The sequence below is a fragment of the Lygodium microphyllum genome, chromosome 20, assembly GCF_053477565.2.
Source record: "Lygodium microphyllum isolate KBCC chromosome 20, Lygodium_microphyllum_v1.1.10, whole genome shotgun sequence".
Lineage (NCBI taxonomy): Eukaryota > Viridiplantae > Streptophyta > Polypodiopsida > Schizaeales > Lygodiaceae > Lygodium > Lygodium microphyllum.
Genome location: NC_141154.1, coordinates 106,435,748 through 106,462,431, shown reverse-complemented (window position 1 = coordinate 106,462,431; position 26,684 = coordinate 106,435,748). Strand labels below are relative to the sequence as shown.

Below are 26,684 nucleotides of genomic sequence, written 5' to 3'. Positions count from 1 at the left end.
GGTTTTGGTTGAAATGTCTTCACCAAGCAATTCCACACCCGAAATGACCAATTTTTGCAAACCCTAGCCACTGATTTGTTGTAAATTGAAAACCCTTATTCTCATTTGTTATAAAATAGAGCTTGCACAACTAGAGAGAGAGAGAGAGAGAGAGAGAGAGAGAGAGAGAGAGAGGAGAAGAAAGAGATTGATTCCTGGCTATCTAGCATCTTGGGATGGCTGCAAAACACTCTCCTCTTGCTGTTCGTTGTTGCAAAAAATCAACAAGCATAAATCTCTTTTTGTTACTACAACTCTCCAAACTTGGGTTGCTCCAAAATATGTGTGTGAGAGAGAGAGAGAGAGAGAGTATATTAACGTCTCTAAAAGGCCAATGTGGCCTATGAGACCAAAACAGTACATACAATGATGATGGTGTGTTTCTCATCTAGAACGAGAAGAAAGATGAAGAACATGCCTATAAGACTGAAAAGGAAATGAAATGAAATGAAATAGTGTCCCATAAAGGGAAACATGTCAGTGATCTGAAAGTGAGAGTAGAGAAAGGAAAACCCTCCATCAATGATATGTCTGTTCTCTAGGGAAGTGTATCTCTGCATAGCTAAGGCGTCTTGGCATCTGTCTCCTGTGGCGCTCAATGATGGCTTTAATTTGTCTGTAATGTGGATGTCTAGGCCTTCGTCCGGGTGGACGTGGGCGCCTAGACCGGCTAAGTGCCACTGCTCTATCCAAAGGGACACCTACAGAAGATGAGGTCCAATGATGATGTATTCCTGTAGGCTGTGTGGCAGTAGTAGTGGTATCTGCCATATTCTGTCGTGTATCCATGAAAAAGTCAGTGACTGCTCTCTGTCTATGTGAGCCGAGCTGTGGGGGCCTCCTACTCCGTAGAATTGTTGCTCTGCGCCTCTGGAGCTCCAAGAGGAAAAATCCCAAGCATCTCTGATCCTCATACTGCATGATCCATCTCAGGGGTCCAAAACCCTCTCGAAACAGACAGTGGTATCTACCTCGTATGTCGTAATATACAGTGCATCGGCAGATGTAGTGTTCCTCTGTCTTTGGCTCTCTGTCGCATAGTGGGCATATGCGTTCTTCTGTCTGTATACCCTCCCATCTGCCTGTCTCAATCCTCAGGTGGTGGGATGAGGTGGTGGTGATGAGAGAGAAAGAGAGTCCCAAACTAGCTAAGATCAAGTTTCCAAATGAATAACCACCTTCTTAATCAGATTACATTTTTTTATTAAGGGCTAATTAATGACTTGATCATTAATCATAAGTGAATTGCTCACTGGATGAAACTTTAACTTAGGGCCTACTTAATTACTTATGTGCTCCAAGTGAGTTTCTCACTAGGTGAAACTTTCAATGTAATTCAATTTTGAGGTGCAAACTTTCAGTTTAATGAAAGTTTCACATTGCACCTTATTCCTTTTACCATGTCCTTGTACAACATAGAATCTACACGTCCCAATGTCAAATCTTTTACTACTAGTGCAATGGTCACTACTCCAAAAGCTAGGGTTACTAGAATTAGAGTTCATTTTCAAAAAATCATTAAGCCCATTTGTCATTTTGGCGACACTTGCTATAATTCTTTGCATCCATAATAAATTGATGGTCAGTCTGAAGAGGCCAAGTCTACGAAATCTTTTGAAATGTTGTGTCGGAGCATTTGATGATATGAGAACAGTATTTGCTATTTGTTGAGTTTACCTACAACAATTGCACATAAGTAGCTTTGTTTTATGTGAGTCCAAGTGTGAAGGAAGGAGCGAGAACTGTATCCTCTTGAACATGCTTTATTGATCGTGCACTAGTACCCCTGGATTAAGGCTAGCTGTAGGTAGTCATTCAAGTTTTGTGTGGCTTAGCTCTGATCTGACTAAGGACATGATGCTCTACATGAAATTCTAGCAATTGAAAGTTCTAGTTAGGTTTAGCAAATGCTTAGCCTTGATTTGAAGGTTTCCTGTTCACAGGTCATGAAGATTTCTTATCCTCAGGTCATGGATTTTATCTAGCTTTATCATTTGTCTGGTTAATATCTTCTCTCCTACATATGGTTGATGAAAATTTGTGTTTTCTGATAGGCTTATTGTCGAGCTCACAATTATGGTAACAAGGTATGGATCACAAAACCTTTAAGTTGTTAAAAAAGTTTGTTTTTGTTTTTTTTTTCTGATTTGGCGGGACCCGGGGGGGGGGGGGGTGTGTGCGGGAGGGAGCAAAAAGGAAGATGTGTATTTTCTTTGATTTGACTGTAAATCTACTGAATTAGTTATTGTAAAGACAAAGCATCCATTGTACAATAAATTCTTAAAGTTCAAAGCATGAGTGCTTCTATGCTTTTCTGGAAAAGCCCTTCATATGTTAATTTGCTAAATGCCCAAAATTGACCAGAGACACTGTATAGATCAGCGAGTGTAATTATCTCCTTGCTCAATCAACCAAGCATGCTGTGAGTTGCCTGGTCACTCCGCATCCCTCCTAATCAAGAGGTTTGATTCTGAGAATATTGAGATCTGGGTTCATCACCACCAATAGTGTGCCAATGACTGGCCAGATCTGAACTCAAAAGCTGAGAAGTTTACAGCTTTTCTTGACTTCTCATGTATGCTTCCAATGCTGCTTGTAAAGGGCACTTACAATAGTCTATTAAAGCCACGAGTGGTGCACATTGGATGGATATAAGTAAGAATGTAATGGGGAGTTTGATATAACTATATTAATGCTCTGTGCTGCTATGATTATGCAAACCACTTCTATTAACTCCATACTTTACAAGATGATGCAATCAACTTGAGGAACTTTCACAGCACTAAACTTCTAGGAACAATTTATTGGGCTTTGTCAATGTGGTTCAGTTGCAAATTATTATTTCAAGAAAATGTAAGCGAGCCTAGATCAAAAGGTTGATCCAAATATTTATCTGTTGAAATGTCTTGCACTCCAAAGTAAAGAGGATGGAAGAAATAGGTTCCTAAGCATGATAAATAATATCTAGAACTGCCCCCAAAAACATTTAGCCTAGATCAAAGGTTGATGTAAATATTTATCTGTTGAAATGTCTTGCACTCCATGATCCATAGAGTTTTTCCAGTTAAAGTAAAGAGGATGGGAGAAATAAGTTCCTAAACATGTTAAAAATTATCTAGAACTGACCCCAAAAACATTTAGCCAACACACTGGACAAGCAGCAGTGGATGAAATTCCTGGCAAAAGGACATTTCCAGAATGCATTTGTAACATATCTTGTGCTTGCAATTATGAAGAACATATGTTAGATGCAATTTTCCTGGCCGAAAACTTCCTACTGCAGGTCAGCCAAGATGGCATAAATGCTCTCCACGTTATATGACAAGTACTGACATCTGGAATTGTAAATTAGCATCATTGGAAGAACCTTCACAACAATAGACTACGTTTTGCAAATCTACATCGGAGTGGGCTTGTTGAGAAACCATATCATTTAGTAAATTTTCCCCTGCTTCATTCCTATTTTGGTTTCCATTACAGCCCCAAAAAGGCTTTTTGGGCACCTCCTGAGAGAGTCTGGGCGCCACCCGAACCCAAGAGAATTCAGTGGGCGACATTCTAGACAGTCTATGCCTATATATACGGCATTGACTCCACCTATTCACACCCATTACACATTCTTTCCTTCCGATGTTTTGTCACTCTTTTCCATTTCTTCCATCTCTCCACTATTGCTCACACCCCGCCCGGAGGACATTGGAGTTTGTGGTCTTTATCTCTCCTTGCACCAGATGCCCTGTCTTCCACACCTTCCAGGCTGTGTTTTGGGCTGCAAATTCTCTTCCTCCACCTAGAGACCATCTCCACCATTTGGTGTCGGAATGTACTTGTGTTTTTGCTTGTAGATTCTCTTCCTCCACCTAACAACCATCATCTCCATTTGGCGTTAGCATGCACCTATGTTTTTGCTGTGAGATCACCTCTATCTATCTAGTGACGGTGTTCTCCACTTGATGTTAGTCTTTGAGGCTATGTTTCGCAACCTAACACCTCCCTGGCACTCGCGGTGGCTCTGGTAGGTACATGCTACCTCAGATACTTGTGTTTTTGCAGTTCTTGCTCCATCAAGGGTTGGATTGGATTTTCTCGTCTGATAGGCCATCCTGTTAATCCTCATCTTCTGGAGTACACGTTCGTAGTTATTGATTTTCTTCCTCTACTCCAATGGCATTAGAGGATTGCATTTCACTTCCTCGACAGCTGTCCTTCACGTGCAGTATACATCTTTGAATTTCTACTGTCGGAGGATTGTGTTTCACTCCTTTCACTGTGCAGATCCCCTTTAGGTGCTGCCATGTGCTTCAAACACGATAGTGTAGTTATCTTTAGAGCCTTGACTCTGTTGTATTAGCTTTGTTTACTTAGTATGGTTCATTGCTTCATCATCTTTTTCTTTTGTGCTTTCTGAGTTTCTTTTTTCTCTCAATGTTTTTCATACACACTTTGTATTTCTCTCTACAAACTCTATTGTCTCTTTGGTTTGGTTTCACAGCAATCATTTCTTGACACAGTATCAGAGCCAGAGGTGCTCACAGAGCCACAAAGATCCTCTACATCATAGAAGGCAAAGACATGTTGCGGGTTTGGCATCATCTGTTGATTTTCCCTACTTATTTCCACTGCATCATCTAGAGATGCCTTTCTCTTCTTCTCCTTCCCACCTTCTCTTTTCGAGGTTGACACATCGGTACTATGGCTTCTTCTAATTGACAGCCCAATGGGTACTCTTACTATGGCAAGAATTGTCATACCATCGAAGATTGTCGACTTCGACCTTTGCTCTTAATACCACCAAAGTATGCGCATCTACCACCAGGCACTCTTTGTGCCACATCTCCCTTTTGGGCCATAGAGATTGTTTTGCCTTAGCTATGAATACTACGCTCAAGGCAATACGATGCATTCAATGCACACGAAGTTCTTACGAGCAAAATGAGGATCATTTGGTGCCTCGATCTCTTGGAGACTGCCGCAATGCACTACAGAGGTTTCTCCCACTCATTTTTAGGTGCATTGAATTTTCTCATGACTAGTTCTACAGTTCACTCCACCAAGAGACAGTGGTTGTTGGGTACTGTTCTGTAATTCGTTCCTTTAAGAGATAGAGGTTGTTTGACTCCTTACTCTTTTTCGGCTCTGCAGCTTGCTCCACTGAGAGCCAATGATTGTTGTCCACTCTTGGCTCCTTAAGAGCTTCCTATTTTCTCACCTTCCTTGTCTTGCTCCACAAATAGCGACTTTGATGTAAGTATCGGGGTATGATGCCAGGAGGCATATTCCACGGTGGATTCCGCGAGGTTTTACTGTGGATTCCGTAAACTTAGATGACCGGGGCTCATACACAAAGAGGATTCTTTGTGCGAGAAGTTGATGCAGACGCCTGTCCTTTTCGGGCGTTTCATTAATTTAGTGTGTACATGGGTGATTCCATAGCGGGTGATTCCGCAAAATGCATATTAAATTAATAAACGTTTATGAGTTTAGAGTGCGCACTCGTAATAAATTAAGGTTAGGATTTATTTCTAACCAGTTGATTTATTTTTGTAGCTGAAGACTGCTAGGTATTCACTTTTGTCGGTTTAATTGTATTATTTTACTAACGATTGTGAATGCTTCAGTTGATGTGTAGAGATAGCAGCAGTGGCGGAGGAAAGCATTGGAGTCTAGCGAGTATTCGACCTTTGGATTATATTTTGATAGGCGCCACGCCTATATTTTGTTATGTCTATTGAGACATCGATTATTGATTATTATTTTGTATGCGCCTATGCGCACGGATATGTTATTTCTATTTTGGACATTGAGATTGGGCGTGCCAGACTCTATGGGCACCGTCCATTAGCTTTATTTCCTATTTTTGTAGAAAGCAAATTCAAAAGCTAAAAGCTTGTCATATTTTTGTAAATTGGGCTATTATTGAGCATGAAGATGGAAATATACATAAAATACATGCTTTGTGAAGCGCTCACATAAGGCATGGGGGAGATTGAACCCAATTTGTCTCTTGCCTCTTGTCGTGCATACTTTTACATTGTTTTTTGTGCAAAAAGGTAGAGTTCATTGTTCTTGGGGACCTTCTGGGATTCACTACGTGAGCATTCTGCGACCGATCTGCGCACCAGTATCGAGGAGATTTTGTGTGATACCCCTCCCTCCACTCCCTCCTTTACTCAAATTCGAGAGGCCACCTCTAGGAGCTGCCTAGCTTTTATTTCATCGGAGCCCCAATTGTTGAGCGAAAATAAGCGTTACATGCTAAATTAGGTTCTTAAACATCCCAATAATGCTTAATTAATGAAAATCCTGAAATGATTCATGGTTCAAGAGAGTTTTAAAGCGGTGCATGGTACGAGGTCATGAAACTTTCTATAAATAGGTAGATTTCCCTCCATTCAGCTCAATCTCGTTTTTGTAGGTTTTAGGCCCTATCTTCACTGCCCATGCCCCATTCGTGGCAGACATCTCAGTCGAGCCGCCCATTGCTGTCTATATTAGTTTGGCGTCTGTTTCTAGCCTCCATCTTACTGTTTTCTCACTTTCCAACCATTACCTTGCTGATCTAGCTCCATTGCTGCTATGTTTGCAGCTTGGCGACGTGTTTCCACACTTGGCAACTACTTCTGGGCCATTCCTTGCTGCTAGTAACCATCCACGCATTGTCGCCTAGCTGTTTTTGCTATCACGTGGCTTGGAGGAGTAGATCGACATTTGTGTTTTCACTATGTTGTTGCCGACCTGGTGCTTGACACTCTTGTGAAGGCTGCGTTTGCAGATTTCCTCTCCTTACTGGCTATCTACCACCAAATCCAACATCCTTTGTTGTATTTGCTAGTGTTTGACACTTGGAGGGTGCCTTATTGTGTTTTGGTATTTGTTAGGAGTATGACACACTCTTCTACTCATCATTTCTACCTCGGTCCTTGAGACACGAGAGTTCAGGATATACTTTTTATTCTTAGCACCCTTGGTTTGTTGCATGAGGATTGTATATTTAGTATTCAATCATTCATTCAGATTTCCAATATGTTCATTGTCTCTAAGTTACCTTTTAACCCTAATTGTATTCTGTTGAGTTTATGCTTATCCTACGCTTTTATTTGTGTTTTTGTATTAGGGTATTTATTCACTTGGTATCAGACTAAGGTTCTCTTTGATAAAACCTTGGACTTTGATCTTAAAGCCCTTTGTAAGAAGTAGGAACTGAAACTAGCATTCCTTCTTGGAAAGGGTGGTGAAGACATGATTAAGCACTTAATTACAACAATAAATAAATTCACAAAAATGGAAATACAAACTTTACCTGAAGTTTTGGACATTGGATACCCTGTTGGTCCCCAAATTGGCACCCCTTGCAGTATTTCTTTATCTTATATTGCAAATGGAAGGAGTACAATTGAGATCCTTTGATCTCCTTTACTAATCCAAGTGCCTCTTGTTGTCAAAACTGACCAGGAAGCCTCCAAACCAATTTTCTCCTTGGTTTGCTTGGGGATTGGCCTTCACCCTACTCCTTGAAAAACAAATTCAGCCCTAAATTTGATATTGGTTGGTTGGCCTTTTGAATCTCCTTGAAATTCCTCAATTTTAGTCGCTAGAATTCAAGTCATGGGCCCTAAGCATGCATTCTAAGGTGGCTATCAAACCCTAATTTTTGCTCTAAATTAGAGTTTATAGTAGAGATTTTCCAATATCTCTACCTTCAATGACTCAAATGGTTGGATTGTACTAAGATAGCTTGAGAGATGGTTGGGGGATGAGAGAGAATCCCACATTTTTTCATTCCCACATTTTGTCACTCTCTTCCATCCATAGTTGTCAAGTACGAAAGATACGATATGGTATGGTACGATAAAATACGGTACTAAATGGTATCTTATGATTTTATAAAGTATGGTACGATATTAGTACGAAAAAAAATTAAAATATTTTTTTAAATAACAAAAACCATAAATCATTAAATGATAGACTGTAGAATACATGTTTAAAGTGGAAATAGCCATTTCATTACAGAATAAGATGAGTACATGAGGGTGACCATCGTGGTCACATGGATTGTGCAAAACATGCAATACAACTACAATCTAGTATATCTGATACGAAAAAGAGAGAGACCTATGAATCTATGATGAGTCATCACTATCATCATTATCATCAGAACCATTTGAGTGCTCATCAAGAGAGTCTGAAGATGACTCCTCGGCATCAGATGATGAGACACACTCATACTCATCCTCACTGATAGGGTTGCCATCCATCAAATGATGGCTCCCTAGGTGGCGGCTGTGTAGGCAAGGGGCATATGTCATCATGAGGCACAGGATGCAAGCTACTAGAGCCTCGCCTTACATATGTCTACAAGCTACTCGAACCACCCCTTCTCGATGATGGAGGGCGTCAAATAACCATGCCCCTACTATCACTACTCAAACTCCTCACCTATGAGCACACTAGTTGCCAGTGTCATGAGTATCTGCTGCTGCTATAAGCTCTCTATAGAGCTCTGCAAAAATCATCTCCTCCTCGTCCACGTCTTGATGTATACTCAGAAGAGTGTCACCCATTAACTTGAATGTATCAACATTCACCTATACAATGCGATGATGCACGTAAGATTGTAAATTCTAAAGTCTAAATTGTAAAGTATAAACTTCAAAGCTCAAAGTTTAAAACAACAAAGTTTAAATTTAATCGCAAAGTGTTTGAACTTTACCTACTTCGGACTACCCATGCTCATCATAGCCCTCATCATGCCTAAGTTAGTGCGGCAATAGACTAGCCGCTCTAACTGTTGTGTGCTAAGCTGATTGCGAATCTTTGTGTGAATGAGAGAATAGACACTCCAGTTTCTCTCACATGCACCCAAAGAGAAATTGTGGGCGAGGACCCTCATGGCTAAGGACTGAAGGGTCTCCAATGCATATCCAAAGTTTTGCCACCGAAATAAAGGCTTCACAAGTGACTCTCTCCTCCAACAAGTGGGAGAAGCAAAAGCCACATGCCCTCTCTGATCTGCATAGCATCCTAGCTCCTCCAGCACTGCATTGTGGTCATCCACAAGGACCACATGAGTCAAATAAGCAAGCTCGTCCGTACAGAATTCTCTATCATCCATGACCGCCGGCGACTTGTAGATCGGATGTACCAATGCAGCAAAACCATGGATGGGCTTATGCATTCATGCCTATCTCCTCTTTGCTATCTCTAAAACACGTGCATGCTGTGTCTATGTGATCACTATACAAGCATGTGCCTCCACCAATGCCGCTCTAAAGAAGTGAATGAGAAGGCCCATAGTGGACCCCTCGCAATCACTTGTATATAACGCCCTATAAAAGGGAGTCACGACAATGACAGTTGCATGGACTTTTTGCCAAAATTGCTCATTAAGACACAAGCACTGCATGGCTTTGGCTTTCTTTGTCTCATGCTCATCCCACTCATTCCATAGAGTGGACACCACTATCTGGTGCAAGGACCGTATCTCATAAAGGTGCTCTAGCAATAACCACATGTAAGCAAAGCGAGTTGAAGAAGGCTTCTCTAGTATGCTATGCTCACGATACATTGCAAGCACCTTTACCTTTACTGTGAAGAAGATGACAATTGATGTAGCTTTGCAGACCATCCTCTTCACCCACTTGAGCTTCCCAATGCCCTCCATGAGCAAGTCCAAACAATGACTTGCATATGACGTCCACACAATTGTGGGAAACTTGGCCTCAAGCAAAGGTCCTATGCGCCGACAATTCGATGCATTGTCGGTAACAACTTGCACCACATTCGAGGGGCCCACCTACAACCACAATTTACAAATTACAAGTAAGTATAGTAACAAATTACAATACTTGGAGGTTAGAGAGAGAAAGAGAGAGTTGAGCCTTTCAAGTTTCAAGTTTCAACTTTCAAGATTTAAGAATGAAGAGATGGGGGTTGGGGGCCTTAGGACCTGGGGAAAAATAGAGAATCGAGAAGAGGGAGATAGATGGCTATGCATAAATGAATTATCATAATGAAAGAAAGTGAAACAAATTTAAAAGGCAATGTACACCTCAATGATAGCTTGTTGAATGTGGCGGTAGATGAATGTGTCGCTCGTTTTCCTCCCTCTCTTGCCAGTATCTACGGCCCACAAAAAGTAAGTGTCGAGCAGACATGAGATGAGTATGTTAATGATACTCCATTTCTTACGATCACTCCATCCGTCGGTGAGAATGGAGCAACCATATTTTATCCATGCAGCCCAAATAGGATCAAGGGCTCTATCGATCCTCTCCTCTTCATCAATCTTTTTCATCCTTATGTCGTTGTATGTGACATGGGTCCATCCTTCATATGGACCCACATTGGCAATGGCTTTTACCATCTTCTTCCATTGCTCTTGCTTTAGGACATTGAATGCAAGATTGTACTCAAGCATCGTGCGTGCAATTCCAATGTCCGCAAGTTGTTGCCTTTCTTTAAGAAAGGCAACCGATCCACACACATGACCGGGAGCTTTAGAGAGAGAGGATTGTCTCTCCGGCACCACATGAGCCTCCACTCTTTGTCTTTTATTGGAGTCGGATGCGGATGTGGACCCCCCCCCCCCCGCTCCCCAAAAAAAAAAAAAAAAATGGTAGAGGCCTCTCCTGTATTGGTTGAAGATACGCCCACATTCGATGCTTCCTTGTGAGTAGGTATAGGAGTTGGTGTTGAGGAATGAAATCTTTGCTTGTGAGTGTCACATGACAAAGGGAATGTGGAGAGAGTTGCTATTTTCAGTAGAATTGAGGAAAACTGTGAGAGCTTACTTTAAAAAAAGTAAATAAAAAAATTTAACTCCAGTATCTGAAAAAATGGAATAAGATCTTCATATTTTACATATGAAGATCTTATTCCATTTTTTCAGATACTGGGGAGGGTCCCCCTCTCATCTTGGTGAGAACCTCCTCTGCGATGTTTTGAGGGATCTCCTTGCATGGAGCAACTTGTCCCCCGTCTTGGAAAGATGCTGGAGAAGCCGAGTTGCACCACTTGTATAGCGCTTTCGGCAATACTTGCATGTCCAATGGTGGGAGTTGGACTTCTTTGTGTCCCTCTCCACATGGATTGCGTGCAAATTGAAGGCCTCGTGCTTCTCACGAGTCATGGTGCTGATGATGGATAAAGAGGCCCGAGGGAGAGTGAGAGAGAGAGAGAGGGAGGGAGAGTGAGATGCTTGCGTCTGGACTCTTGAAACTTGAGTTTTGAAAGTTGAAAGGGAGGGAGACTGGAGAGGCCCGAGGGTTGGGGTAAAGTTGAAAGAGCAAGAGTGAGAGAGATGGGATGGGAGATGAGAATGGCAAATGCTTTGATAGGGTGTGGGATAGAGGGGATGGGAGATGAGATTTGAGAATGACAAGTGCTTTGATAGGGTGCGGGCAAGAGGGGATGGGAGATCAAAGAGGGCTGCTAGCTGGATGGAATCCAAAGAGGGATGGGGGGGGGGAGTGCATAGCTGTAAAAGGGGGTGAGATGAGGTATCCAAGACTTCCCACCCCCCAAAAAAGTGCCATGCAGGCAGGCGTAACGTGTGGGATTAAAGGTAGGCGGAACATGGGACTTGGGACGCAGGATGTGCAGATGAGATGGCCAAAAAGGGCCCGTTTTAACGTACAGATACGTACGGATATGTATGGTACGTACCGTATGGATCGTACGGAATGAATAGTATTGTACGTCGTACGGAGACAACTATGCTTCCATCTCTCCATTTGTTGCTCACACACCACTCAAAGGACATTGCAATTCATGGTCTTCATCTCTCTGTGCACCAGGTGCCTCGTCTCCCTCACCTTCCAGGCTGCGTTTTGAGCTGCACATTCTCTTCGTCCACCTGGCGTCCATCTCCACCATTTGGCATCAGATTGTACCTGGGTCTTGCGTTTTTGGCTGTAGATTATCTCTCCACCTAGAGATCATCATGTCCATTTGGCGTCAGTAGGCACTTTCGTTTTTGCTATTAGATCACCTCTTTCTAACTAACGACAGTGCTCTCCACCTGATGTCAACCTTTCAGGCTATGTTTTTAGTCAAACACCTCCCTTGTATTAGGACGGCTCCGATAGGCACCTGCTATCTCAGATACTTGTGTATTGCAGTTCTTGCTCCATCAGGGGTTGGATTTTCTTATTTGGCAGGTTGTCTTGTTGATCCTCATCTTTCGGAGTACGTGTTTGTAGCTGTTGATCTTCGAATTTGAGGGTATTAGAGGACCGCAATTTGCTCACCTTCAGCATATATCTTTGACATCCTACTGCCGGAGGACTATGTTTTGCTCCCTTCACTATGTAGATTGCCTTAAGGTGCTGCCGCTTGATTCAAACAAGGCAATGCAGTTGTCTTCTGCCTGATGATTAGCTATCATTTTTTGGAAGGAAACCAAGAAACAGTCATCGCAATTTGGAGGACTGACACTGAGTTTGTGATCAAACCACAGATTGCCTCATCCCTGTCCTTACAAAGATCTTGTTGAATGAAGTTATGCAAACACCAAGTATTTTCTTTACCAAAATGCACATTGAAATGAGAGGGTCTATACTTGAAGACAAGATGCATAGGACTTTTCCCCTCTTGAACCCAAAAAATGATGAAATTTGGCATGTATCATGTTGGTTGCAGATTCCTTCCCTCTTCTGTAGAAAATCTATTGAGGTTTGGGGTCGAGAAGAGGGAAGGAATCTGCAACCAACATGATACATGCCAAATTTCATCATTTTTTGGGTTCAAGAGGGGAAAAGTCCTATGCATCTTGTCTTCAAGTATAGACCCTCTCATTTCAATGTGATTTGGTAAAGAAAATACTTGGGGCCTGTTGCATAACTTCATTCAACAAGATCTTTGTAAGGACAGGGATGATTTGGCGATCTGTGGTTTGATCACAAACTCAGTGTCAGTCCTCCAAATTGAGATGACTGTTTCTTGGTTTCCTTTGCCAAAAATGATGGCTGAGTGGTTCAGGGCAGCCTCTTCCAGTCTTTATATAGAGTTTGACTGTCTCATGTGCTCCTTTTGCGCCGCGGGCAGATTTATTGGCATTTTATTAGCTTTTCTGACAGTTTACAGCTTTCTATGAAATCTTTAACTACAATAGGATATATTAAATGTGAAATAGGTTTTGAAAAGCAAAAGAATGAAAAGCAAGGATTCTTTTGGTGTTAGATTCAAGAAGTACAATGTTAGATTCAAAAAGTAAGTATAGATGTACATCTTGGAAGTTCGGCACCTCTTTCAAGATCATATGCTTGAAGTTTGAATCTACCAGAAAATGCAGTTTTCAAGACTTGGCTAAACCAGGGTTGTCATGTCCAGTGGTGTCTGATTAGTAGTATTGTTTGATGTTGGTATAGTATTAATCGGACTAAAAACTTGTGGATGTATGTCCGATGTAAACAATGATGTAGATAATTTTAAGGCCTATACTTAATATTGGGGCTTAAAACAATATACTTCAAACATAGGTGCAGAAGAGAGCTAAAATGAGAGTTTAGTGCCAAAACAACAAACAAAAAAAAACTCACAACAATGTGGGGAGAGGGGCTTTGTTGGTTGTAGTAATGACTCCATACATGCATATAGCTAGGTTGGCAATGTGCTAATCCCCTCTAGGTTTTGTCTCTAGCTATTTGGCAATAGTCAGCACTGTTCGGTGTTGAAACTGTGACCTAATAGGTAAATGCGCTACTCATAAATGCCTTCTTCTCATATGGGGGCTCACAAAAATAGAGTTAGCAATTACCTATATAGTTACATGAGAGGTGGAGCATTGACCTCTAATAGCAACTAGAATGATGCTAACTACCACTAGAGGACACATCACAATCCTTGTCAAAATCACCCTCACCAATGACATTGCCATACTCAAGTCTCTCCAATTGTTAAGAGTAGAGGTAGACATGGGTGTGTTTGTTAGAAGTGGATGCAGCAATGGAACATGAGAGAGTACAAAAACAACATGAGTCACATGTTGTGTGGGCCTTGGCACCGGCTTCCTTTTTCCATTAGAACCTACAGGTAGGTATGTGCTCAACTGTCAAATTGTGGAGGAGGGAGCCCCTATAAACAAGCCAAAACATGAATAGGTTGGCAACCCATAATGCAACTGACATATAAAAAGAAATAAAATAATTAGGTGCTCATATAAATAGGCCACATCATGAAATGCCTAGCCCAAAGGAACATGCACAAACAAACTCACACATGAACTGACAAGTCCGGTAACACCCTCCTTTAGATGATGGGTGATCTAGTACAATACAATATACAGTGAGAATGACTCATCATAGTACATACAACAATGACTTATCAAAGCGGGAAAAAAAGCACCAAACCGGTGTGCTTACTATGGCAACAAAATCACCACCATATCTTTTGATTGAATTGCCTTACCAGCATCCAAAATCTGCATCTACAATTGTTGGAGCTTGTTAATGTGCTCTCACATGGAGGCGGACTTGTTGAGGGTTCAGAATCACAAGCACATGACAAACGCTTAATGTGAGCAATCACATTAAGCATCTAAACCTCCAAAGTCACGTGCTTCATAGGGGGCATCCAATTGTAACTTTGGTCTCCTAACTCTAGCCAAATCTCACGAGCAGTTGTCAAATGCTTTATGTGAGCAATCATGTCCGGTGTGCATGAGAGGAAAAGGAATGAGTGAATGTGGGCATTCAACTTGTCCCAATGTGCCTAAACCTTCTCTCTCCTTCCGAGAAAGTGTGGAAGATGCTTTGACCTTTGCATGGTTGATAGCTTTAGTCACAAGCTCTGCTAGATCATAAGACTCCAAGATAGCCTCCATCATTGCACGCCAAATGCTGTAATTTTCTCCATCAAGCTTTTGGTCTTGTGGAAGAGCTGGTAGGACAGGGACCTTGCAGTCCATAATGGCATGAATATCAAAATCTAGCTTGTCCACCACGAACAATTTGAATTGCTAGAGGCGATTAAAAATCAAATTTGCTGCAGAAAGGCCTAAACACTGCCTTTCTCCTCCTTCAACAACTAGTTCTGCACACAAAGTACAGAAAATAAGTCTCCTTTCATATGCATCTGTGCTCATTCAGCCTTGTGTTGTGTTGATGTGTAGCCTCCCCACTTGTACCCAAATGCTGAAAACGCAGCCTTGGTGTCAAGCTGAAATCTCCTCTTCAGGTCTCTCCATGATCCATTGGCCCCTTAAATTGAACATGGAGGGGGGGAGAGAGAGAGAGAGAGAGAGAGAGAGAGAGAGAGAGAGAGAGAGAGAGAGAGAGAGAGAGTAGATGCAGAAGAGAGAGTGAGAGAGAGAGAGGGAGAGAGAGAGAGAGGTCGATGGCGCCCTGTCGTGACCTGCCGCCTGCACCGTTTCGTCACTCCTGGGGGTCAGGGTCCCTGCCGCCGTCGCCCTGCAGTTCCGTCAGGCCTTGTTTTCCGCGTCCTGGTCCTGAGCGCCGTGTTTGATCGTCCCGGCTTCTGTTGCGCCTGTCTACTGTCCCGTCACGCTGCCACGCCTGCAGACACCCATCTTGGTTCGTCGATTGTGCTGTCCGCGGGTCCGCGTGCTCGCGTTTGTTCTTCTCTGTAGAGGCGCACAACTATTGTCAACCCTAATCTCGACAGTCGTTAGAGAAGCAACGCCTCGACCAGAGTGCCCACTAATCTGTACACACACACACACAGAGAGAGAGAGAGAGAGAGAGAGAGAGAGAGACGCCTGAACGAGTGCATGCCTGTTCGCCTGTGGTCCCCTGCTTTACGTCCGCGTGCAGAGCTAAAGAAGCCGAGAGTGAGAGAGAGAGGATCGCCTAGACCTGCGCGCCGGCTGGAGACCCACCTGACGACTGCCGCCTGACGACTTCTTCAGAGAGAAGACAGTAGTATGGCTGGCCTCGATATGGATTTTCTAGACCGGACGGTGGCAGCCCTTGGCCCTGATTCCGATACAGAGGAGCCGGAGGATATGGTGCCGTGCACGGAGGAGATGTCTCTAGGTTCTGAACTGCCGCTTGCGGGCAAACGCTCCAAGCATACTTCTGACGAGCCAATAGGTCCTCAGGAACGTTCCTATGCGCAGGTTGCCTCTGATCCTGTGGATTCGCAGGAGATTGATTGGGAGCATTTGCTGGACTTTGCCAATACTCTGCTTGGCGATTATGTCCAGCATAATAATGAAACTTTTTCTGGCGCGGGAATTGATGATGTGCTGGAAGCCACGGTGGACCCGAAATCAGTCTTGCGGTCCTTCTCGGTGTTTTATGACTGTGCCGTTATACTTTTCTTCACTGGTAGGATACCAGTGCTTTCCCATATTCGTCAGTGGATGCACCATTTATTGCAAGGAGAGTGTGTTGAGGAGATCTTCCTTGGACCTCGCGGCTTTTATGAGGTGCTGTTGAAATCGGAAACACATCGGGCTGAGCTACTGTCCAAGTTGCCATTATTCTTTGATCGCCGCTTGGTCCATGTTGTACCATGGCACCCTATGGGCGACTTCCAACGTCTGCTTCAACGAGAATGCCCGGTGTGGGTGGAAGTGGAAAATTGTCCGGCGGTCTATTGGCCATTGTTGAAGGATGCGATGGCAGTTGTGGGAACAGTGCTAGTTCCCCCAAGCCTCAGGGCTATGAATCGAAACCGTTTATGCATGTTATGGGACACGGCCAGGAAAAGGCCTGCGTGGCTTCGCCTCAATTGTTCTGGCATGCATCCTTTGCGTTTTCGCTTGAAATGGGGCAACTTTGCAGGACACTGCTTTTCATGTGGTAAATTGGGGCATTTTATGGCCGAATGCCCTGAAAGGCAACCGTCTTCCGAGGATGCGCAGGTTGTGCTGCCTAAGGATGACATGGTGCTTGATGCCCCGACACAGGAGGCCCTTCAGCCACCTAATGTCGTGGATAAAGGCAAACAACAGGTCCTAGGTTTGGATTCCCGTAGCACCGATTGGATTGAGGCACGTCAAAAAAAGGTAAAAAGTTGGATGCAGGCCTGGCGGATCCTGGGCCTAATGCTTCACAGGATTCCGTGCGCACGTATATGTGCAGGAAAGAAATGTTCACTTCACAGCAGGGTGCGCGTACTATGGCCCCGTTTGCCCCCCGTAATCAGTCTACAAGGAAAGTCTATACAGACGGTCCCAAGGGCCCACCTGCTAAGCTGGCGTTTGATACAAAAGGTAATGTGATTACACCTTGGGATCGGCGTTATCCCAGCCCCACTCCCAAGGCAGTGGATTTTCCTTCTACCTCTAAAGCAGGTCGCCAGAATTCGTTTGCAGTATTGGCTGATTTTCTGGATGCTCTTGCGGAAAAGGTGAAATCGAGGCAACAGGCGCCTCGTTCTTGACTTCCTTTTTGTGAGAGTAGAGGATCGAGGTACAGCTAGGATTCAGTAGACAATGTGAGAGTGAGAAAAACAGAGTTGAAGCACGACACCCAAGAGAATAGACTGAATGAGTGTAATCTGAAAGTACAAAGTACAACCCTTAAACCTTAGGGTTGTAGGGGGGTGTTCACACCCGACACACACTAAGTGCCCAAATGTGTGTAACATAAGCACATAAGTACATATGACAATAAGACCATAAGTCTGGGGGAAAAAACCTCTCCTACCGAGAGTAAAAAGTGCCCTAGTATCCTACTGATCACCGACACTCCCATATGAGCGTAGGCGTAAGTAAGGCGTGAGTCAAATACCCAACAAACCCCCCTGGAGTGAAGAGTGATCAAGAGTACAAGGATCATTCGCCACCAAAGGATATCAAATTTAAAGCATCTCGAAATGCTTCAAATTTGTCACGAGGAAGAGCTTTGGTGAAGATGTCTGCCACATTACTGGTGGTAGGATAATAGACAAGGCTGATATCACCTGCATGCAGCCTCTCTCTGACAAAGTGATAGTGAATCTCAATGTGTTTCGTGCGAGCATGAAACACTGGGTTCCGTGCCACTGCAATGGCACTCTGACTGTCAGTAAACAATGGAGTAGGCTCAGTAACAGATACATCTAAATCAGCTAGCAAGCATCTAAGCCATACGCATTCAACTGTGGTAGTGAAAGCTGCCTTGTATTCAGCTTCACATGACGATGTGGCAACAGTGGATTGTTTCTTGCTAAGCCAAGAAATGCAAGAAGTGCCAAGAAAGAAACAATTGCCACTAGTAGAGTGACGTGTATCATAATCACCAGCCCAATCAGAATCACTGTAAGCATGTAAATGCAGTGGTCCCCCCTTGGCATAAAGCAACCCAAGAGAACGAGTACCCTGCAAGTAGCGAAAAACATGCTTGATAGCTTGCCAATGTGACATACGTGGCTGATGCATATACCTGCTCAAAGCTGAAACTGCAAACTGTATGTCCGGCCTAGTATTGCATAGATAGATAAGACATCCAACTGCAGGAGCATATGTATGTATATCAAACAAATCACTGTCATCATGTAATGACAGTTTCAGTCCAGGTTCCATGGGAGTACTAACTGGCTTGCAATCCTATAAGCCAAATTTCTCAAGAAGCTGCCCAATATACCTTGACTGTGATAACCCAATACCTTGAGCAGTACGTATGAATTGGATGCCCAAGTAGTAATGCAAAACTCCCAAGTTAGACATGTCAAAAGTTTGCTGCAAATTTTGTTTGAATGCTGAAATCTGATCAGCATGTGTTCCAGTGAGCAAAAGGTCATCAACATAAAGACATAAAATCAGCATATATCCCCCTTCTTTACATACGTAAAGGGTAGACTCAAATGAGCTGTTTAACCCCTGATCAAGCAAGAAAGCATCTATCTTTTCATACCAAGCTCTAGGAGCTTGTTTTAAACCATATAGTGCCTTTTTGAGCTTGCATACCAAATGTTCTGAGCCTTCAACTGCAAAACCAATGGGCTGCTGTACATAAACTTCCTCCTGAAGTTCCCCATGTAAAAATGCAGTCTTGATATCTAGCTGATGTACTGTCCAACCATAATGTGCAGCCAAAGTAATCATAGACCTGATGGTCGTCATACGGGAAGTAGGAGCAAATGTCTCCTCATAATCAATGCCCTTTTTCTGTGCGTAGCCTTTAGCTACCAGCCGTGCCTTGTATTTATCAATGGATCCATCTGCTTTTCTTTTCAATTTGTAGACCCATTTTGTTCCAATGGCTTTCTTCCCAAATGGCAAGGACACCAAATCCCAAGTTTGATTCTTAGTAATAGAATCTAATTCAGCTTGCATGGCTGCCATCCAATGCACATCGTGTTGTGCATCCTCATAACATTCGGGCTCTTCATTATCAAAAGTACTTGCTGCCATAATAAACTCCATAGTATGTGCTGAATCATGCAAACGAGTTTGCCTTCTAGTATGACCAGCCATGGGTGCATCCAAAGGACTATCTTGCATAGTCTGCAAATACCATCTAGGTAGCTGTCTAGCATCCTGGCTGTGTGCAAGCTCTTGCTGAATTTTTGTTTCAGCATGATGCTGAATATTCCGATCAGCCAATGGCTGAATTTCTGCACTTTCCATAGGAGCAACTGGCTGAACATTAGGTTCATTTTGTGAACCTCCAGCTGAATCACCAAAAGTAATGGGCGGCAGCCCTTCAAAAACATCACAGGCAGCCTGATATGTGTCCAAACCAGCCAAGGATAATTCTGATTTTTAATCAAAAACAACATCCCTGCTGACAAAAACCTTCTTCGTAACGGGATCATAGAGTCTGTAGCCTTTGCTCTCATTGCTATATCCCATAAAAATGCACTTAACAGCCTTGTTGTCCAATTTTCTTCTAAGTACCTGTGGAATATGGGCATAGGCAAGACACCCAAAGGTACGAAAGTGACCAATCAAAGGTTTACGGCTGTTCCAAGCCTCAAATGGTGTGATGGTCTTCAAGGCTTTGGTAGGGCATCTGTTCAAAATATGGCAAGCACACATGACTGCTTCCATCCAAAAACTATGAGGCAAGCTCTTTGCCTTCAGTATACATCCGGCCATCTCCATGAGTGACCGATTTTTCCTCTCTGCTACCCCATTCTACTGTGGAGTATAAGCTGTAGTATACTGATGTACTATGCCCTTCTGCTACAAAAAAGAATTCAGCATAGAGGACATGTATTCCCCTCCTCGGTCCGAACGGAGAGTCTTAATGTGGCATCCAGATTGATTTTCAACAAGTGCACTGAAAGCCAAAAATGCATCATACACTTCTGACTTCTTTTTCAAACAATAGACCCAGCAAAAACGTGTGAAGTCATCAATGAATGTCACAAAATAATAACAACCACCCAATGACATGATCTGCATAGGCCCACAAACATCTGAATGCACCAACTGCAATCTGGTTGTTGCCCTGAAAGCAACATCACGAGGAAATGAGAATCGATGCATTTTCCCCAAAATGCATCCCTTGCATAAGTGCTCAGGAGGTCTCTCCAAGAGAGGTAAGCCATCCAGCATCTGAGTACGCTGTAAAAGCATCAAGCTGCCAAAGTTTACATGCCCCAAACGAGCATGCCATAACTCCGCCTGTATCATAGCAGGAGTAAGAGTGGATGTCAAGTATGCTGACTGATCTATTGAAAGAGCATCCAACTCATATAAACCATGACACAAAGATCCTATCAAGACCAAAGTCATGCATTGTTTTTCTCGAACCATGCAACGGTCATCATCAAAGGTGACCTGCATACCACAACGTGCCAAAGAAGAAATAGAAAGCAAATTCTTCTTTATTCCAGGCACAAACAAAGCATCCTGCAAGCGGAGAATAGAGCCATCAATGGCTGTGAGCTGAATCTCCCCAATACCACGAACAGGGTATGATGCATTATTGGCACACTGTACCGATTTCCCAACGGGAGGTGCACTAACTGAAGCAAACAAATCTCTGCGAGATGTGATATGTCTAGAAGCACCACTGTCAAAGAACCAAGTGTCAGCATCCTCTGTAGAGCTAAGTGCTCTATCGGCCCAAGAGATGTCATAACTGCAAGTGTAAAAACAATAGTCCCTGTCCACAACAAAGGACGCGGACTCACTAGCAGTGGAAGGAGTAGTAGAAACAGACATTCCTGACTCCTTCTCTTTGGCAATGCGTTTTCTGCACTCAGTGATATAGTGGCCGGGCTTCTTACAATAATGACATTTTCCTTTCTTTGCTTGCGTCCCCCCTTGTGACTGATTCTGCGATGTGCCCGAAGTGCCAGAACTCTGTGGAGCATTTTCACCTTGCTGTTCTTGCCTTTCTGTCTTGCCATAAAAGCCTGCTCAGAGACTATAGCATCCACACCACTATTTTTCCGTGTTTGCTCCTCCTCTAGAAGCAAGCTAACCAGCTGAATAAAAGTGAGTGGATGCTCAGCAATCCTCATGGTGAGGTTCAATGCAGTATGAAAAGACAAGTACGAAGGAGGTAAGGAATTCAAGGTGGTGGATATCAACTGTGTATCCGAAAAATACTCATCTACATTCATGAGCTGCTCCCTCAAGTCCTGAATCTTGTTTAAGTGATCCTGCATAGAATCACCTTCATGCATCTTCAGAGTTTCCAACTCTTTCTTCAAGAAAGAGATCCTAGTCTCATTCTTTCCTGCAAACATATGCTCCAAAGTCAACCATGCATCTCGTGAAGAAGATGCCGAACGGATATGAGGTATGATGGACCGCTGAACTGCCAGAGCAATCAGCGACAAGGCTTGTGCATCATAGGTATCCCAAGCTTTTTGAGTTGCAGTTCTTGGAGGAAGTGGCTGAGGTGGAGCGGGCTGAGGTCCCCGTTGTCCACGTGCGCCTTAGGGAGGAGGAGTAACGGGAGCTACAAATCCCGGTCGAGTTTCCTCTCCACTGACATAATCCCATAAATTCTTGGCCACTAATACATCTTTCATCATGAATGACCAAAGGGAATAGTTGTTTCCGTCCAGTCTGTCCTCCTTGGATACATACGTAAAAACATCACCTCCCTGATTTGCCATGATGACAAATTTCCAAAGACAAAATGAGCAATGTCAAAGCAGTACGAACTGGAAATCTACAAATTTCCAGAAATTGCAGCAAATACGTTTCTGCAATTAATGTGCAAGGGCGTACTCTGTCAAAAGACTGTCTTTTAATGCACGCTTCCCAAGGTGCAAACAGTGCAATGCAACACTGTTGTGAATAAATCCCCAAAATTTTTGCCAAAATTTCTGTAAAAAACAGTCTTTCTATGACTGTATCAGCAGTTCAAATGCAATTGTCCTCCAAATACACAAAAGCCCCAAAATTTCTGACGATCTAGTCCAGAAATTTGCATGAAATTTATCCCCCGACTTGTTCTGTGCTTGCTGTGTGTGAACCTCCGCTTCCAGAATAGTGTTCTGGGCTAAAATTAAAAAAAAAATGTTGAAAATTTTACCTGATGGTGTGCTGGTCAAACAGGCGGCCGAGGTTGCAAGCAAAGCTGTCGTGGACTTTAAGTCAACGGGCAGTTTGGCGGCGCAGGATAGTCGCGTGTGACGACTAGCGGACTGTAGTTCTTGACGGGCGGGCGCAGGACAGTCGCGTGTGACGGCTGACGACCTACCAGGCGAGGTCGTCTGGCGGGCGTCGTCTGACGAAGGGCTGCTCGTGGTCAAACAGGCGATGCAGCTGACGTGGACGACAGGCGACGACGACAGGCGACGCAGCTGCTGACGTGGACGATAGGCTACGTAGATAGTCGGACTGCAAGCGGACAATCGAACAGTCTCGAGCTGTGGGAGGAGTCAGGCTGCGCAGACCGTATGACGTTGATGGGCGGACTGTTTGCTACGAACTTCAGACAGTACTGACGACGGGCTGTCAGGCGCTGACGGGCTGACAGACTGGCGACTGGAGCTGGCGACACGGGGGCAAAACTGGCTGCTGACTGAGGACCGCTCTGATACCAAATGTGAGAGCAGAGGATCGAGGTATAGCTAAGATTCAGTAGACAGTGTGAGAGAGAAAAACAGAGTTGAAGCACGACACCCAAGAGAATAGACTGAATGAGTGTAATTTGAAAGTACAAAGTACAACCCTTAAACCTTAGGGTTGTAGGGGAGTGTTCACACCCGACACACACTAAGTGCCCAAATGTGTGTAACATAAGCACATAAGTACATACGACAATAAGACCATAAGTCTGGGGGAAAAAACCTCTCCTACCGAGAGTAAAAAGTGCCCCAGTGTCCTACTGATCACCGACACTTCCATATGAGCGTAGGCGTAAGTAAGGCGTGAGTCAAATACCGAACACTTTTTTTGAAGATAGCCACGTGGAATGTGTGAGGCATTTGCTCTTGCCATAAGCAACATACCATGTGGACTGTCTTGCATGAGAACCAGTGGGATGTATTGTGTGCAGTTGAGCACAAAAGTCACGGTGAAGCAGGAAAAGTTGTGGATTGTCATGCATTCCGTCTGTTTTATGCAGGGACACATGCCACGTACTATTCGGGCGTGCTGATGATTGTCCATGAGAAATACCAGCCTGTTCTTGTTAAAAATGATGTGTAGGGCCGCTTTCTGGTAATTGAAGTCTTATTTGAAGGAGAGATTTTATGGTTGCTGGGCCTCTATGCTCCGAATGATCCCGCATCCCGACGGGATCTTTGGTCGACTTTGCAGGGCTCCATGTCACTTGGTCGAAGGGAGTTTTTGATGGGAGATTTCAATATGTGTGTTGACTCTTCTCAGTCCACTTGAGGGCATTCGGTAATGGATACGCCGGAAAGCCGGGTGTGGAATTCCTTTGCTTTGCGCGTACTTAAGCAAGATCTTTGGTCGTGGCTTCACCCTTCTTTTTTAGGGTTTACTTTTCATTCCGCCCAATATGCAACTACTTGGTCGCGGTTGGATCGAATGTATATCTTGGAGGGGGATGATTTTCTTCCCGAGATGCTGGAAATGAAGGTCTTGCAGCAATATGCGTTGTTGGACCATTTCCCCCTCCAGCTTGAGATGCGGGCACAACCTATTGCACCTTTTATGCAGTTGCTGGATAGGCTCCCTTTACGTTTCAACTCCTCTTATTTGAAGCATCCAATTTTTCAGGGCTATATGCAGCAATTAATTGAGAGGTTCTTATTGGACTTCGCCTCTGAGGGCTTGGCTTCATTTGCACGACTGCTCTCTAATGTCCAGCGGGTTGCTCGGCAATATGGGATTCATCATGCCTCTCTTTGTCGGCGACGTCGACATGCAGCAGAGGACTTACTGGCTTTGGTCCGTTCCTTGCTCGTGGATTCCCCAGATGATGATTTTCTGCTCACTGGAGTGGATTTGGCCCATCTTATTCAAGTGTTTCAGTTGAAATCTTATCAGCAGGCCAAGCTGCATAACTTGACTGACACATTGCAAGATAGCGCCTGCCAGTCTCATAAGTTCTTTCGCGCCTTGCATGCTTCTCCGGCTCGCGAAAATATGACTAGACTCCAGGATTCGGAAGGTCGCATGGTCACTGATCCACAGACCATTGTCAATATGTGCAGAAATTATTTTATGGAACTTCTTGGTTCTTCTCCCTCGCCTTCTAGCCAGGTTACGCATGCCCGCTCGGTCTTCTATCATCTGGTCCGCCAGCAGGTTCCACTTGATATGCAAGCCACTTTGGAGGCGGATATTTGCGAGGAGTAGGTTATGGATGTTTTGTTGCGCCTGCCTAAGGATAAAAGTCCTGGTTGGGATGGTCTCACTAATGAATTCTTTGAGAACTCGGCCACGCAGTTGGTGAAGCCATTGGTGGTCATGTTTCAGCAGGTTTGGGAAACAGGGGCCATGCCTTCCTCATGGAAAGAAGGCCTTATCAAACTGATTCCAAAGGTCCCTTCGCCGTCCATGCTGCAACACTGGAGACCAATTTCTTTGATGGGCTCTATGTATAAAATCTTCTCCAAAGTGCTGGCGAATCGGCTTCACAAGCACCTTCCAGCTATTGTGCATCCTCTCCAATATGGTTTCATTAAGGGCCGCAACATTCTGCATAATATCTTAAATGTGCAAATGGCTATTGACTATGCGCGGCACTCCAGTCAGGAAGTGGTATTGATTCAATTGGACTTGGAAAAGGCGTTTGACTATGTGGATTGGTCTTTCATTGCTGATCTCATGTCTGCTATGGGCTTTGGTACTCGGATGTCCCGATTGATCTACACCATTAGTACTGCGGCTTCTTCAAGAGTTATGCTCAATGGTAGGGTTACAGAGCCATTTGTCCTTGCACGCTCGGTCAGACAGGGTTGCCCTTTGAGTCCTCTCTTCTTTGCCCTGGCGACTCACCCGGTCCTTTCAATGCTATCTTCAATGGCGGCTTCTGCTCAGCTGGCAAGATTGTCTCTTCCTTTGGGGCAGCACTTCATTAGCCAATCTTTGGCTGATGACACCTTTATGATTTTGCGGGCGGACAGGGACAACATTCGAAAGGCATTAGATGTTTGGACGCCCTTTGGTCAGGCCTCTGGTCTTCGCATCAATGCCTTTAAGTCAGCCATTCTCAGTTACACGGAGCCTGATTTACAGTCATTAGGCTGGCAGGGCCAGGTGGTTTCCCGTGGCTCCATTGTCAGGCATCTTGGATACCCATCGGGGGTGGATGTACGGCCAAAGGACCTACTGGAGTGGATTTCACAAAAACTGGCGGCGAAGTTTATGTATTGGAAGTCGCAAGCGTGGCCATTCCATGTCCGCCTCAAAGTGGCTCAGACAATTATGCTACCAATGCTAACGTATTTCCTGCCATTGTTGCCGTGGACGCCTACTACTTTGAAGGCTCTCACTCATCCCATTCGTTTCATGCTATGGAAGAAGGATTCACTGCAGGCATGCATTTCGTGGATTTCATGGTCACATACATGTACCCCGAAACGCATGGGTGGTGGAGTGATTTTGGATGCAGAAACTCATATGCTGGCTCTTCGTTGGTCTCTTTTTTGTGCCATGTGTGTGGATCATCACCCGTGGACCATCATAGCCTGTTATTTTCTTGAGGACAGCGGGCTACGCCATGGTAACACACGACTTCGGGCCTCCTGGTGGCATGTCCTTAATGCTGACTCTTGATTTTCCAGTCCCTCTTCCTCTTTGTTACTGCACTTGGTTGGCTCTTGGAAAGCGGTGCTCCAAAAGGCCCATTGGTATCCAGTGGGGGACCGCTTGCAGACTAACTTCTTTCAGCTGGAATTGTTGGCAGTATCGAGATTACTTTCATGGGAAGACAAACATCAGCTCAGACCGAGATTCAACCGCATGGCCCGTTTAGTTGTGACTTCGATTGCGGATGCTACCCTTGCCACTCGCAATGTCCTCGCATCGTTTCGGACTGCTAGGAGACTTTTCAGGATCCCCCGCGGATACCGTGGTTTATGGGGAAAGCTTTTGTCGGAGCTTCAGGGTAGGCAACCCTTTCCTGCCTTGGTTGTGGATCGTCCTTGGCAGGACTGGGACCTTGCAGGCCGGTTGAGTCTGGAAAAGGCCTCTACTAATCAGGTGTATCATCTTCTCATTCAAGATCACCAATGGCTGGGTGTGAAAGCTAATACTGTTTGGGGACTGCGGAAATCGCTGTCATGGTGGCAGGCAACGCTGATGGAGGGCTGGCTGAATAAGGCACCTTTCAAATGCAAGGTCTTTCTTTGGCGGGTAATGATTGGTGGCC

At 44.2% G+C, this 26,684-nt stretch overlaps 1 protein-coding gene across 34 annotated transcripts in view; it reads left to right on the top strand.

The window, feature by feature from the left end:
• LOC148019225 (gamma-glutamyl hydrolase 1-like) overlaps nt 1–26,684 on the top strand; it is a 94,624-nt gene that overhangs the window by 8,712 nt on the left and 59,228 nt on the right. For 31 of the 34 annotated variants that reach the window (XM_087660799.1, XM_087660815.1, XM_087660817.1 and 28 more), the window contains one exon: nt 2,094–2,126. In XM_087660799.1, the coding sequence (XP_087516925.1) occupies nt 2,094–2,126 (33 nt within the window). Of the gene's footprint in view, nt 1–1,982; nt 2,007–2,093; nt 2,127–26,684 lie in introns of those variants that run through there. The other 3 variants (XM_087660819.1, XM_087660820.1, XM_087660818.1) reach the window with 2 other exon arrangements.